Raw genomic sequence first — 15,362 nt, forward strand, 5'->3', positions numbered from 1 at the left:
TAGAATCGGTGATCCGTATGTATGATCCGTAGTATGATCAATGAAGATGAACTTCCCGGAGTTTTTATTTTTGAAAATACGGGGCGAAATACGGGGTCTGCTAGACGGAATGGCTCTTCCGTTAGCAATTTTTCGATACGGGACGAAAAAACGGCGAGATACGAGGCAGAAATATAAGGAGCCTGCTAGACATGCTCTAACAACTTCAGCCTCTCAGGCAAAACAAACCTCTATGGTGGTCATTCCACAGAACATATACCCTTTCTCGAGGAAAGTAAAGAGTGGTCCATCACTTGGATGTAGTAAGACAGAACATATACCCGCTCTTTTTCTCGGGGCAAAGTAGACGTATACCCATACTTGCGTACACCTCCACAAAGACACGGGTTACACAACAAGAATCTTAGCACGAGAGGTATCGTTCATACTTGCGTACCCAGTTCTGAAGGCACTTGCATAACAGGGCCAAACGTGTATTCTGTTGCAAAATGCATCTATCGTTCAGAGTAACAAGTACAGTAGATATCACAAATATCAAAAATAATACTCCATCCGTTTCTTTCTATAGTGCCTATAGATTTTTGACATTTGTTTCAGAATATAAGGTTGTAGCTTAGCTTTTTTTCAATTACCCCATCCCCGTTCAAATCCCAAATCGTTTAGCTCCCAAATTTGTTATAATAAGTTGGGAATATATGGATTTCCCAAATTTTACGTTGATCTCAAATCGTTTAGGTAGGGGTCTTGTGTAAAAAAAATACTCTTGCGCTAATTTCCGTGCAAAAAAACTATAGGCACTATAGAATGGAACAGAGGGAGTAAGAAACAGCGTCATGGAAATCGTATACCAGGACCGTAAATAGCACATCGCAAGAGCATCTCCAGCAGCGTCCCCCAAAGGAATTTGGGGCGCGCCGGACCAAAAAACCGTTCCAGGCGCATCCCCAAAAGCCCATTTTTGTCCGGCGCGTCCCGATACGGTGTCCGGCGTCCCGAGCCCGTCCCCGTCTCACAGGGGACGCACCGGGGACGCCGGACACACCAAAAAGTGAGGCGGGGAGTGGCGGGGCCGACTCGTCAGCGGCACAATAAATTTTAACCTAACCGTCGCCTACCTCGCGACGGAAGTTATTGGCGCGCGGCGACGGTACAGTTCCCGCAGAGCCGCAGCGACGCGTCCCGTCGCGCCTAGCTCTGCGTGCCGGCGTTAATGAGCGCCACCGCTCCTCCGCCTCCCTCCGGCCTATAAAAGGGCCGCCTCTCATCGTCCCTCTCACACACAAACCCTAGCGCCTCTCTCCCAAACCCTAGCCGCCACCATCTCAACAAGACTCGACGCTATGTCTGGTAGAGGCGGAGGCCGACCTCGCGGCCGTGGTCGTGGTCGTGGTCGTGGCCGCGGCAGAGCTGAACGCTCGTCGTCCCCTCCCACGCCGTCGGCTTCATCGTCGGAGATGGACGTGGAGCCGGACGTGCTGTTCGAGTTCATCCTCGTCCTCAAGGGTGACCCGCGCGGCATCCAGAGGCTGCCGGACTCCTTCGCCGACTACGTCGCCGGCGACGACCGCCCGCGCACGATGCATCTGCGGGAGGCTGCGTGCGGCTACTACCGGTGGATCGTCGACGTGATCTACGACGCGCGCGGCAAGATGTACCTCAACATCGGTCCGGGAGAAGTTCGCGCGGCACCACGGCCTCGAAGTCGGCTTCATCCTCCTGTTCTCCTACTTCGGCGACGGGGACATGAGCGTCAAGGTCTTCGACGAGACGTGCTGCCGTCGGGACTACCACGGCGACGGCACCGACCGAGGAGGACGGCCGAGTGTTGTTTCTTCGCAGCGAACACGTGCACGGAAGTTTACGGATGTTCGCCTCATCGGTAGAACCAACAAGGGCACCATCCCCACGCTGGATTTTCCGGTTTAGGTGGTCGGGTGTGCCCTCGAGTGTTCTTTCTTAGCAGCGAACACAGGAAACCTTCGATGCACGGCCTAGTTAGATTTAGTTTCTTTGCAAAATTTTATATTTGTATCCACCATGGTTCAAACTATGTATTAGTTTGTGGAAAACCATGTTCCAAACTGTGTCTTCGTGTAAACCACGTTCCCAATTATGTATTAGTTTGTGGAAATTGAAATAAAAATGTCAAAAAAAGTATTTTAAATGTTTGGAGGTGGCGTTTGGGGGACGCGGCTTGGGAGCGACGTCCCCCAAACGCGGCACGAACAAAACACGTCCCCCAAACGCTTTGGAGACGCTTTGGGGGACGCGGCTGGAGATGCTCCAATGTACCATGACCATTGCAAGTATTGTAAGTCCAGTGACCTTTCATGGATTTTTACTGGCGAATAAGCATGGTCTCTCAACGGAACCTATACCTGTTTTATTTTCCAGGGAAAGTTAAGAGTGGCACATCACAAACTTGTCCCACACAAAATATTATTTTCATTTCAAGGAGTAAGACGTCCAAGTTTTACATGCTTTTATTTGACCAAATATTATTTTAAATAGATAAAGATTATTTATATGAAATTAGCATCATTAAATAATGCTTTACAATACGAATCCAACGATACTAATTACATATAATATAATTAAAATTTAATTACTCATTTTTTATGATTAAAGTTCATCTTGAAATAAGCGTGCGTTTTATTTCTTGAAACGGAGATAGTAAAAAACAAAACTTGACAGCGTCACGGAAATCGTATACCAGGACTGTAAATAGCACATCGCAATGCACCATGACCATTGCAAGTAGAGTCAAGTCCAGTGACCTTTCATGGATTTTTACTCGCGAATAAGCATGGTCTTTCAACAGAACATATACCTGTTTTATTTTCCAGGGAAAGTTAAGAGTGGACCATCACATACTTGTCCCACAGAACATAGACCTCATCTTATTTTTCAGGGCAAGTAAACATATACCTACAGCTTTGTATACCTCTACAAAGACATGCTTTCCACAGCAAGAATCTTGGCACAAAATCAAGAAACAAATTGTCAAGGCACATATATATCAGAACAAAACGTGCTTGTTGCAAAACGAATCTATCGTTTAGGGTAACAAGTACAGTAGATAGCACACGCATCACAAACAATAAGAAACAAAACTTGACAGTGTCATCATGGAAGGAATACAGGAGCAATGATGCTCCCAAATGATCTATTGTACATGTGGTTAAAACAACAGAGAAATAAAAACGACATCAGATTGGACTATGATCTGAAACGACCTACAACAATAAACACCTGATTTTTTTCATCTTTAACTCTTACACAGAATTAAAACAGTGACTTCTAATATTGTACAGCTGAAGTCAGAGGAAATATGGGACGGCGGTCCTTGGACCACGCATCTGGTTGTTCTCCTCCGTCTCCGTGAAGAACTTAACCTCTCTTTCCTGAGAATTGAGCAGACGAAATGGTAAGATCACAATCAGCTACTCGTAACTGTATAACAAGACGCGTAACCTATGTGGTGCAACTAATGCAAATATATGTGGTTTAATTTGTTTTAGTGACCAAGCGGCTTTACTCTAATCATAACTTCTTATTGCCCAACTCAGGCAAACATACAATTGCACAACTGGCACATGCTGAGTTGCTACGAATGAACTCAAAAGGTTGACGAACTTGGTTAGGCAACTAGAGTGAATCTTTTTTGTTTCTTTGGCAGTTCCAAGTGAAGCTTTCTTCCTGTCAGTTGGCCACTTAATTTTGTAACTCGTTTAAGGAATGGCCAAAGTGACCCCGGTGACACTTAGTATATTACAGAACTCACATGCCAGTTGGGCTCATGAGTTTTTTTGACTCTTCACCTGTGCAATAAGATACTAGGATCTTCGATAAACACAAAACTAACTAGAAGTATTGACCACATGTATAATAATTAATTCAACCTAACATTGAGTTGAAATGGTAGAAACATAATAGTGACCATCCTCTCACAAGAGATGCACTAACATACCATGTTGTCACTGAAGCTTAGTATAGAAGCGACATTGCCACATCTGTAGCAATAATTAGGTGCAGACCACACCTGCAAAAATAAATGGACAAGGCACATGAGTATCTATGAGATAGCTTTATTGATTAAAAATATAACTCCCTAGAGAAAGATGCTATGGTTATCTGGACTGATAGTGTATGTGCGAACAGAAACTCACAGTAACAAGACCCTTGTCCTGAAACATGTACTTCAAGCCTTCCTGGACCAGCTGGTGAGCCCGGCAAACTAGATCAAGATTGTTGACATGGTTGAACTGCATAGGATAAAACGAAACATATGTTAAGACACTGAGAAAAGTAACCCAGGATGAAAAGATTCCATGCACACCTCTGTTGTCACTCGTGATCCGAAAAGCCAACCGGCTCCACGCGGACTAACAGCCCATGTCTCTATCTCTTCAGGGTCACTCCACATCAGATCACAGAAAGGACCTTCGTGGGGAATTTCACAATTCCGGTCAATTGTCCGTATCTGGTGACAAAATGATATTTCATATGATTATTTGCTTCCATTGTATTGCCTGGTCACACCTCTTAAATCTTACATCAGAACAAGAGTGAACACATAGGAACAAATCAACCACAAATCATGCATCTTTCAGATGATGAGCGTGACCCTGCAACTGCTATGGGCCAACTAATGTGCAATACTAATGGCAAAAGAAAGAAGGCATAACAAATACAACTGGAAAAAATGGGAGATAAAAACGGAATCACTGAAAGGACAGTACGATAAGAGTCAAAAGTTTCTGAAATGCCCCATTAAGTGCCAGTCGATCTGCCCCCTAGCGCCAAGGTGAACATTTTGATTATATGCTAACCGATCAAAGATATATCCACAGCTAACGGCATGAAACTCTTGAGCACGAATTAGGCCATAAATTGTTGAATAAATCAGGTGTAGTATGTCTATACATCCATATGAATCAGCCACTAATTATTCTATAAACCAGGTGCTATATATTTCTACATTCTACATTCGCTGCGAAAAAATACCTAAAATGTGTTGAATAAAAATTCCACAAGTAACATCTTGGCTGAGTGATGCTAAGAAAGGAAGAAACGAAGTCCAACTAACCTGGTCAATAGTACGGACATCAGGAGAAAGACCACCGTGAACACAGAGGACCTGAATTTTCACCATATCATTTAAGTATGACTGACCACAAAGTATGAAATCATAATCTACAAATTGTCTACTAGGAGGAACTTACCGTGCCATTAATGATTGCTGAAAGAGTAAGGTAATCGAAAACATCAGTGCAATACCGCCATGCATTGGCGTTCCCATACTTTCTCTGGCACTCATCATAGAAACCATATACCTACATAGTAACCTTATATTAGTATGTCTTCATGGTAAGTTACTGAATCATGCATATTGACCTAACTGTTGTGCAGTACAACACTAAAACATACAAACATAATTATATACAGAAGTTCTATACAGCCCTAATCCTAACCACACAAAAAAAGTAAAAAAAAAAAAGAGAGACTGCTCAACTGGCTAAAGAAACCATTATCATGTAAATGTAGGTTTCAATAAGATTTAAGTGCCATCTATTTTCCTATTCGCTGAAATGAAGAACATGAAACCTTAGGTAAGATCATTGGTTTAGTACCTCGATTGATTCAAGTTTAACGAAGGTGTTCTAACTTTATCCAGATTTAGAAATGTACTGCTTTTCAATGCAGGATGCATCATACAGATTTAATTTGAATGCAAAAAAATGTGTGGTGCATGCGTGAGTAGGACAGATCTGACAGTAGTTGCAGCAGCAGTATCTCAAATCCCAAATGATTAACTGGATAGCTGATATATTGTTCTCCGTACCAGCACATACCTGTGTCAGCTGCCTACTTTCATGATTCCCGCGCAGAAGGGTTATGTGGGCAGGATACCTAATATCAGTAGAAAAATACATTGTCAAGAGTTAGCCATATATGGTGACACTTGAGGAAAAAAGACAGAGGAATTTACTAGAACGAAGCAACCAACAATAACAGAGACTGGCTGTGTTCATTTTTCACTAATTAAGAGTGGCATAGTTCATCTGAAAAAAATGGTGAGAGGCAATTTTATTTTCACAATTCCAAGTAGTAAGAAACATGAAGTAGTTTGAACTTCAAATTTCAGACAGCATGGATCATGTTAGTATAGACAGGCCTGTCGCAACTCTAAGCCATAGTTAAGGGCTCCTTTGATTCATAGGGTAGGAGAAGTATAGGAATAGGAAAAGCATAGGATTGGAATGTCATGTCTGGTTGAATCCTATGGGAAGATGAGTTCTCTATGATTGTACCAAAGGAATTTTCCACGAGGTACGACCTAATGTTTTGTTCCTATAGGATTTGCACTACAAGATACCTATAGGATTAGTTCCTATAGGATATGTTCCTATGAATCAAACAACTAGTGTTGGAAAAATTCCCATAGGATCTAAATCCTACACAATTCCTATGTAAATCCTATTTATCAAAGAAGCCCTGAGTTCACAGTGCATGCTCATCCCAGTCTTACTAAGCTCAACTCTGATAGTATCAGTTAACAGGTTCACTGGGATTAGCTTCGGACTCCTGTCAATATCGATTGGCCTAGATCAGGGTTTTAACCAGATTGGTCAAAGTTTGCAGGCTGAAGCATGATCCCAAATGAACCCAAAACTGAAGTCAGCATGCAGCAGCTATCACAATGAAAAAAATTCCAATGGCTAATCTAGATCTCCCAAGGAGGTCAGGACCATCTGCATGAGAACAGCGATGTTGGGGAGGACATGGTAGAGGAAGCATCGCTTCACAAAACATCAGCCCCTCCCAGCGTGGTGCGTATGCACGAGCGCACAGCAGGCTCACATGAGCAGGACGAGGCCAGGATGAAAGCGAACTTAGAGGCGGCAGCGCCTTACAACAGAGGCCTGTAGAAAAATCTGCATATCTCCACTACAGTGTGAAGGTTGCAGCACATCGCTGTGTTTGTGTCAAGCCCAACAACAGCTACCACTCCTTCAATCTATTTTCCCATTTGTGATATGCATTAGGATCTTCCGTGCTATTTGTTCCAAGTTTGCAACATTTTGGCTATCTACACTGCAGCTACATAAAAATGATATTCAAAACTCAACACTACACATGAGCGAATCCCGCCTCCGTTTCGTGAATCCTAACCTTCGATTCATGAACCGGAGATGTATACCCCTTGGCGAATCCGATTCGCTGTGAAGTGTGATCCTAACAAATCTCGAATCTGCTAAATAGTAACCCAATCGGTCGCATGGGTTGCTCAAGGTACTATCCAGCAAAGATAAGGGGAAAGAGCATTTAAGAGGAGACACCAGGATTTGATGTATAATCAAGCAGCAGTCAAGCATTATCTTTCCAGAGCCTAATTCCATCTAAGGAATGTCTACGTATATTACGGCTACTTATGTGTTTATTATAATACGGTGATACGATAATGAAGTTTATACTCACAAAACAGTGAATAAGCTGCCGGTGCTACAAAGTTGAAAGCTTTGAAAGGAACAAAAGAGACGCTCCACGAACAGAAAACTGACCAAAATACCTTGCTTTGAGTAGCAACAGGATGGTGAAGACCTCCAGACTGTTGAAGCCGCGGTCCACGAAATCACCCTACGAGTCAAAAGCAACTCAAATTTCAGCAACAGAGGAACACCAGAGATCGGCTTAACCAATCATAGTAGGTGACAAAGCCACACCATGAAAATGTAGTTGGTGTCGGGCACGTGCCCTCCGGTGGCGAAGAGCTTCATGAGGTCGTGGAACTGGCCGTGGATGTCGCCGCACACGGTGACGGGGCTGTTCACCGGCTGCACGTTGGACTCCTCGATGAGTATCTCCTTCACCTGGATGATCAAGCGAAATACACCGCGGTTACGCTCTTGACATACAGTCGAATCCACGGATACACACACACACAGAGAGACTTCACTGCAATCCCTCAACGGGCAGTAAAACAGCTAATTTCCCCCCGACTACCTGCTACTATAAGGAACCCTAGCCCAGCAACGCCATAGCGCGGACGCGCGCGCGCGCTGACGGGGTCACAGCGCGTCACCGAACAAAAAACCCTAGCGGGAGAAACAGGGCGGGGGAAGCTCACGTATTCGCAGAGGGTCTGGAGCTCGTGCTCGGCGAGGTGCTGGCCCTCCTTGACCTTGGAGATCCACAGATCCAAATCCATCGGGAGCTAGAGAAGCGGCGGCGGCGGCGGCGGGGAGGATTCAGGGCGGAGGCTGCGGATTGTAGGAGGTCGATCCCCTCTTGGTTCCTGGTGTGGGGATGTTGGTTTCGCTTCCTCGATCGCGGCTGGGAAGGCGAGGCGAGGCAGGAGCGAAAGGGGAGAGGAAAAAAATAGAGAAGGTTGCGATTTGCGCCGTGCTTCGGGCGCTGGACTACGGAAGAAATCGAGGACGGCCTCACAGCCTCGCACGCATGGGGCGAGAGACCGGGTATGCTCAGATTGGTTGGTGCACCCGCGGCGTGCGTGTGTGTTTTCCTACCATTTGGAATTTAAATTTGGGTTGATTTTTCTTTATGGCATCCGATTTTATTTTATTATATATGAGGGGGGAAATGGTTTTCCTAATTTGCATTCGATTTCTAAACCATAGGATTGCATCGTGATTTATTCTACTGCTATAAGTTGCAACTGAGATTTTTCTAATTGCAAATGGGGTTACAACTAAGAAAAAAATCTAAGTTGTTGGATTGCATTGTGATCCTATTTAAGTTTATTGGTGGTTATCCGGTTCACCCATTACGGAATATTCCTTGCGTTTAAACCCCGATGACATAAGCATCCGCAATGGGCCTACCGAAGATGGTATCCGAGGTTTATAGATACGTCTCAAACGTATCTATAATTTCTTATCTTTCATACTACTTTTATGATGATACTCACATGTTTTATACACACTTTATGTCATTATTATGCATTTTCCAGCACTAACCTATTGACAAGATGCCGAAGAGCCAGTTGCTGTTTTCTGTTGTTTTTTGTTTCAGAAATCCTACAAAGGAAATATTCTCGGAATTGGACGAAATCAACGCCCAGGGTCTTATTTTTCCACGAAGCTTCCAGAAGACCGAAGGAGATACGAAGTGAGGCGACGAGGCGCCGCCACACTAGGGCCGCGCGGCCCAAGGGGGGCCCGCGCCGCCCTAGCGTGTGGCCCCCTCGTGTCGCCCCTAAACCTACCCTTCCGCCTACTTAAAGCCTTCGTCGAGAAAACCCCGCATACTGAGAGCCACGATACGGAAAACCTTCCAGAGATGTCGCCGCCGCCAATCCCATCTCGAGGGATTCAGGAGATCGCCTCCGGCACCCTGCCGGAGAGGGGAATCATCTCCCGGAGGACTATTCATCGCCATGATCGCCTCCGGAGTGATGTGTGAGTAGTTCACCCCTGGACTATGGGTCCATAGCAGTAGCTAGATGGTCGTCTTCTCGTCATTGTGCTATCATGTTAGATCTTGTGAGCTGCCTATCATGATCAAGATCATCTATTTGTAATGCTACATGTTGCGTTTGTTGGGATCCGATGAATATGGAATACTATGTTATGTTGATTATCAATCTATCATCTATGTGTTGTTTATGATCTTGCATGCTCTCCGTTGCTAGTAGAGGCTCTGGCCAAGTTGATACTTGTAACTCCAAGAGGAAGTATTTATGCTCGATAGTGGGTTCATGCCTCAATTTAATCTGGGACAGTGACAGAAAGTTCTAAGGTTGTGGATGTGTTGTTGCCACTAGGGATAAAACATCAATGCTTTGTCTAAGGATATTTGTGTTGATTACATTACGCACCATACTTAATGCAATTGTCTATTGTTTGCAACTTAATACTGGAAGGGGTGCGGATGCTAACCCGAAGGTGGACTTTTTAGGCATTGATGCATGCTGGATAGCGGTCTATGTACTTTGTCGTAATGCTCAATTGAATTTCACACTACTCATCATAATATGTATGTGCATTGTTATGCCCTCTTTATTTGTCAATTGCCCAACTGTAATTTGTTCACCCAACATGCTATTTCTTATTGGAGAGACACCACTAGTGAACTGTGGACCCCGGTCCATTCTTTTACATCGAATACAATCTACTGCAATACTTGTTCTTACTGTTCTTCGCAAACATCATCTTCCACACTATACATCTAATCCTTTGTTGCAGCAAGCCGGTGAGATTGACAACCTCACTGTTACGTTGGGGCAAAGTACTTTGATTGTGTTGTGCAGGTTCCACGTTGGCGCCGGAATCCCTGGTGTTGCGCCGCACTACACTCCGCCACCATCAACCTTCACGTGCTTCTTGACTCCTACTGGTTCGATAACCTTGGTTTCTTACTGAGGAAAAACTTACTGCTGTACGCATCACACCTTCCTCTTGGGGTTCCCAACGGACGTGTGCTTTACACGTATCAAGCACGTTTTCTGGCGCCGTTGCCGGGGAGATCAAGACACGCTGCAAGGGGAGTCTCCACTTCCAATCTCTTTACTTTGTTTTTGACTTGCTTTACTTTATTTTATTTACTGCTTTGTTTGCTTTATTATATCAAAATATAAAAAAAATAGTTACTTGCTTTACTTTATTTACTATCTTGTTTGCGTTCTCTATATCAAAAACACAAAAAATTAGTTACTTGCATTTATTTTATCTATTTTGCTTTATTTACTATTGCTAAAATGAGTAATCCTGAAGTTGAAGTTCGTTCGTTTAAGCAACAAGGGGGAGAATGTTTAAAAGATGCTTGGTATAGAATTAGTGATGCTCATAATAGGTGCACTAAGAAACACTCTACTATTATCCTACTTAGAAATTTTTATGTTGGTATCTCTAGCTAGAATAGGTATGTTCTTGATTGTCTCGCCGGAGGTAATTTCCTAGGCACTCCTGCTTTAGAAGCTAGTTGCATTATTGAGAGTCTATTTGGAATACCACCTGTTAATGAAGTTAAAATTGAAATCTCTCTTGAAGATGTCATGAAAAATTTGGAGACCATAGAGCAAAATCTTCCAAGTATTGAGACTAAATTGGGAAATAGCACTGATAAACTTGATAAATTTCTAGGTGGAATTAATGAGAGAATTGCCATCTTAGAAGTTTGTGCTATTCATGATAATCAAACGCATAGGATTAGTGAACTTGAGGAAGCTATGGGAACCTTGGGTTCAACTTTTTCTTCTCTTAAGTTTAAGGAGAAAGCTTATGTGGGTAAGGAGCAAAAGTTCATGTATGTCTCTAAGGTGCCTAAACCAAAAAACTATTATAGGCCTAAAATTGACAAAGCCCTTAATACCACTATAGATAATGGAGCATCTAAGATACCTATTGTGACAAGTTGTGAAAATTATAATGTTGATTCTTCATCTCTTGATAATACTTGATACACACTTTCTGCGCCTAGCTGAAAGGCGTTAAAGAAAAGCGCTTATGGGAGACAATCCATCATTTTACTACAGCACTTTTGTTTTATATTTGAGTCTTGGAAGTTGTTACTACTGTAGCAACCTCTCCTTATCTTTATTTTATTGCATTGTTGTGCCAAGTAAAGTCTTTGATAGTAAGGTTCATACTAGATTTGGATTACTGCGCAGAAACAGATTTCTTGCTGTCACGAATTTGAGTAGTATTCTCTGTAGGTAACTCAGAAAAATCTTCCAGTTTACGTGAGTAATCCTCAGATATGTACGCAACTTTCATTAAATTTGAGCATTTTCATCTGAGCAAGTTAAGTGCCCCAGAAAAATTTGTCTTTACGGACTGTTCTATTTTGACAGATTCTGCCTTTTATTTCGCATTGCCTGTTTTGCTATGTTTGATGGATTTCTTCGTTCCATTAACTTTCATTAGCTTTGTGCAATGTCCAGAAGTGTTAAGAATGATTATGTCACCTCTGAACATGTGAATTTTTGATTATGCACTAACCCTCTAATGAGTTTGTTTTGAGTTTGGTGTGGAGGAAGTTTTCAAGGATCAAGAGAGGAGGATGATACAATATGATCAAGGAGAGTGAAAACTCTAAGCTTGAGGATGCCCTCGTGGTTCATCCCTGCATATTTCAAGAAGACTCAAGCATCTAAGCTTGGGGATGCCTTGGGCATCCCCTTCTTCATCGACAACTTATCAGGTCACCTCTAGTGAAACTATATTTTTATTTCTTCACATCTTATGTGCTTTACTTGGAGCGTCTTTATGTTCTTGTTTTTGTTTTGTTTGAATAAAATTGGATCCTAGCATTCATTGTGTGGGAGAGAGACACGCTCCGCTGTTGCATATGAACACATATGTTCTTAGCTTTATTCTTAATGATTCATGGCGAAGGTTGAAACTGCTTCGTTCATTGTTATATGGTTGGAAACAGAAAATGCTACATGTGGTAATTGGTATAATGTCTTGAATAATTTGATACTTGGCAATTGTTGTGCTCAGAGTTGTATTAGGAAATATAGATGTTTGTAACTTTGCGGGTTGAACTCAGAGAGTCTCCCGGAATCTGTAATCTTGTGTAACACGGTACCCTCGGCTCCGCCTCCTATATAAGGGGGAGTCGAGGGACCATGAGAGGATCGAATCCGTTGTCAACATAACCCTAATTTCTTAATCGTCGAGTACTTTTCGGCTGAAACCCTCGAGATCTACTTGCCCTCTACTTCCAACTAAACCCTAGTCTACAATCTGTAGGCATTGATAAGTTAATCCCTTATCAATTGGCGCCGTCTGTGGGAATTAGAGGCGACAAGGAGTTGATCTCGATGGCACGTTCAAGATCGTCGACTTCGTCAGTAGCAAGCAACGCGATGGATAGAGGTAAACGGATCGAAACTGATCTAGTCGATTTTGTTCCTCACCTGCCCTCCCGTTTGGATGCATATGCGTACTTGGAGGAACCTATGGAGATGACGTTTGGAAGGTTCCACTTCCGCGTCGAAAAAGAGGGATCGTATCGTCTCGAGGTTCCGGTTTCGTCGGGATCGTCGGCGGTTGATTCCGATTTTTTGGATTCGTCATCACCGTGCGAGACGGGCGACGAGGGGATTTCGTCACCATGCTTCATCGAGTCTACGGCAAGCGAGAAGCTCGTCAAGATCTTTTGCAATATGTCCTTCGAGTCGTCTGCGGACTCCAATATAACCAGCAACTCTGACAGCATCGATAACTTCGGCTTCATCGACAGATCCACTATTGTTGGCAAGGTCTTCACCGATCTATATGACGGTGTCACCAATCCCGACCAAGGTCGAAGTTCAAGATATCATCAAATCTATGCAATAGGAGATACAAGCCGACCACAGGAGGAGACATCAGAGAACTTCGACGACGCAGGAAACCCATATGTCGACCCCGCTAATCTTACGAGAGGTTTGGGAACCAAATACGTCGGGCCTGGAACGCGAGAGATGGTGCAATTTCCGCAAGCAGTGTGGGACAGAGTTGCAAGAGCCATTGACGGTACAGATCCAATGACTGTAACTGCAACAGCTCAAGAGTTGCAAGCATATCAATATAGGCTCGCCCGTGCCAGACGGCACCTTGAAAAACAGAAAATCGAGTTGGACAAGAGACAAGCCGCGACTTCTGCGTCAAGTAGGCGAAGAGCTGAGTTGAGCCGACAATCAGGAACTTCGGGAAGCAGTCACAGAGAAGCTCGGAACAGGACAAGATCTCGACTACAAAATATACCTGAGGCTGAAAGGGAGAACCTAGTTCAAAACCTCGACATGTCCTTTATGTCAATAGATACAAGGGGAAATATTATTTCCAAAACACCGGAAGCTGGATACATGGCGACGCAAGCTTTCATCTTGGCGTCCAGACCACCTCCTGGAGACCCAAGGGAACCATTGTATAACATGGCCATGGCAGGAGTTGGAGTGATGGGAACAGCGTTTGCAAGCACTGATACGCGTACAACACGCGTCCGTTGGGAACCCCAAGAGGAAGGTGTGATGCGTACAGCAGCAAGTTTTCCCTCAGTAAGAAACCAAGGTTTATCGAACCAGTAGGAGCCAAGAAGCACATTGAAGGTTGATGGCGGCGGAGTGTAGTGCGGCGCAACACCAGGGATTCCGGCGCCAACGTGGAACCTGCACAACACAACCAAATTACTTTGCCCCAACGTGACAGTGAGGTTGTCAATCTCACCGGCTTGTCTGTAACAAAGGATTAGATGTATAGTGTGGATGATGATGTTTGCAGAGAACATGAAGAACGAGTATTGCGTGAGATTGTATTCGATGTAAAGAATGGACCGGGGTCCACGAGTTCACTAGTGGTGTCTCTCCCATAAGAAATAGCATGTTGGGTGAACAAATTACAGTTGGGCAATTGACAAATAAAGATGGCATGACAATGCACATACATGTTATGATGAGTAGTGTGAAATTCAATTGGGCATTACGACAAAGTACATAGACCGCTATCCAACATGCATCTATGCCTAAAAAGTCCACCTTCAGGTTATCATCCGAACCCCTTCCAGTATTAAGTTGCAAACAACAGACAATTGCATTAAGTATGGTGCGTAATGTAATCAACACAAATATCCTTAGACATAGCATTGATGTTTTATCCCTAGTGGCAACGAGCACATCCACAACCTTAGAACTTTACGTCACTTCGTCCCGCATTTAATGGAGGCATGAACCCACTATCGAGCATAAATACTCCCTCTTGGAGTTACAAGTAACGACTTGGCCGGAGCCTCTACTAATAACGGAGAGCATGCAAGATCATAAACAACACATAGATGATAGATTGATAATCAACATAACATAGCATTCCATATTCATCGGATCCCAACAAACGCAACATGTAGCATTACAAATAGATGATCTTGATCATGTTAGGCAGCTCACAAGATCGAACAATGATAGCACAATGAGGAGAAGACAACCATCTAGCTACTGCTATGGACCCATAGTCTAGGGGTGAATTACTCACACATCACTCCGGAGGCGACCATGGCGGTGAAGAGTCCTCCGGGAGATGATTCCCCTCTCCGGCAGGGTGCCGGAGGCGATCTCCTGAATCCCCCGAGATGGTATTGGCGGCGGCGGCGTCTCTGGAAGGTTTTCCGTATCGTGGCTCTCGGTACTGGAGTTATTATCGACGAAGGCTTCTTATAGGCGGAGAGGTAGGTTTAGGGGCGACGCGAGGGGCCCACACAACAGGGCGGCGCGGCCCCAGGCCTAGCCGCGTGGCCCTGGCGTGTCGCCACCTCGTCGCCCCACTTCGTTTCCCTTTCGGACTTCTGGAAGCTTCGTGGAAAAATAAGATCCTGGGCGTTGATTTCGTCCAATTCCGAGAATATTTTCTTACTAGGAT

The 15,362-nt window shown here is 44.0% G+C and overlaps 1 protein-coding gene across 1 annotated transcript; it reads right to left on the reverse strand.

Annotated features, from left to right (window-relative positions):
* Positions 1 to 3,101: 3,101 nt before the first annotated feature.
* LOC124661891 (phytochrome-associated serine/threonine-protein phosphatase 3) lies at positions 3,102 to 8,245 on the reverse strand. Its single transcript, XM_047199780.1, has 10 exons — positions 8,132 to 8,245; positions 7,728 to 7,874; positions 7,574 to 7,641; positions 5,856 to 5,913; positions 5,226 to 5,336; positions 5,090 to 5,140; positions 4,340 to 4,483; positions 4,170 to 4,265; positions 3,971 to 4,042; positions 3,102 to 3,404 (listed from the first exon to the last, which is right to left on the reverse strand). The coding sequence occupies exons 1-10, from the start codon at positions 8,210 to 8,212 to the stop codon at positions 3,321 to 3,323; spliced, it is 912 nt and encodes a 303-aa protein (XP_047055736.1). The 5' UTR covers positions 8,213 to 8,245; the 3' UTR covers positions 3,102 to 3,320.
* Positions 8,246 to 15,362: the final 7,117 nt, after the last annotated feature.

This window comes from Lolium rigidum, chromosome 6 (genome assembly GCF_022539505.1).
Source record: "Lolium rigidum isolate FL_2022 chromosome 6, APGP_CSIRO_Lrig_0.1, whole genome shotgun sequence".
In the NCBI taxonomy this organism is placed as follows: Eukaryota; Viridiplantae; Streptophyta; class Magnoliopsida; order Poales; family Poaceae; genus Lolium; species Lolium rigidum.

Excerpts from the sequence above, each read along its gene's own strand:
- LOC124661891 (XM_047199780.1), bottom strand. The coding sequence starts at position 8,212 with ATGGATTTGGATCTGTGGATCTCCAAGGTCAAGGAGGGCCAGCACCTC. Across the intron at positions 7,875-8,131 it reads TCCAGACCCTCTGCGAATAC|GTGAAGGAGATACTCATCGA; the intron begins GTGAGCTTCCCC and ends TTGATCATCCAG. Across the intron at positions 7,642-7,727 it reads ACACCAACTACATTTTCATG|GGTGATTTCGTGGACCGCGG; the intron begins GTGTGGCTTTGT and ends TTTGACTCGTAG.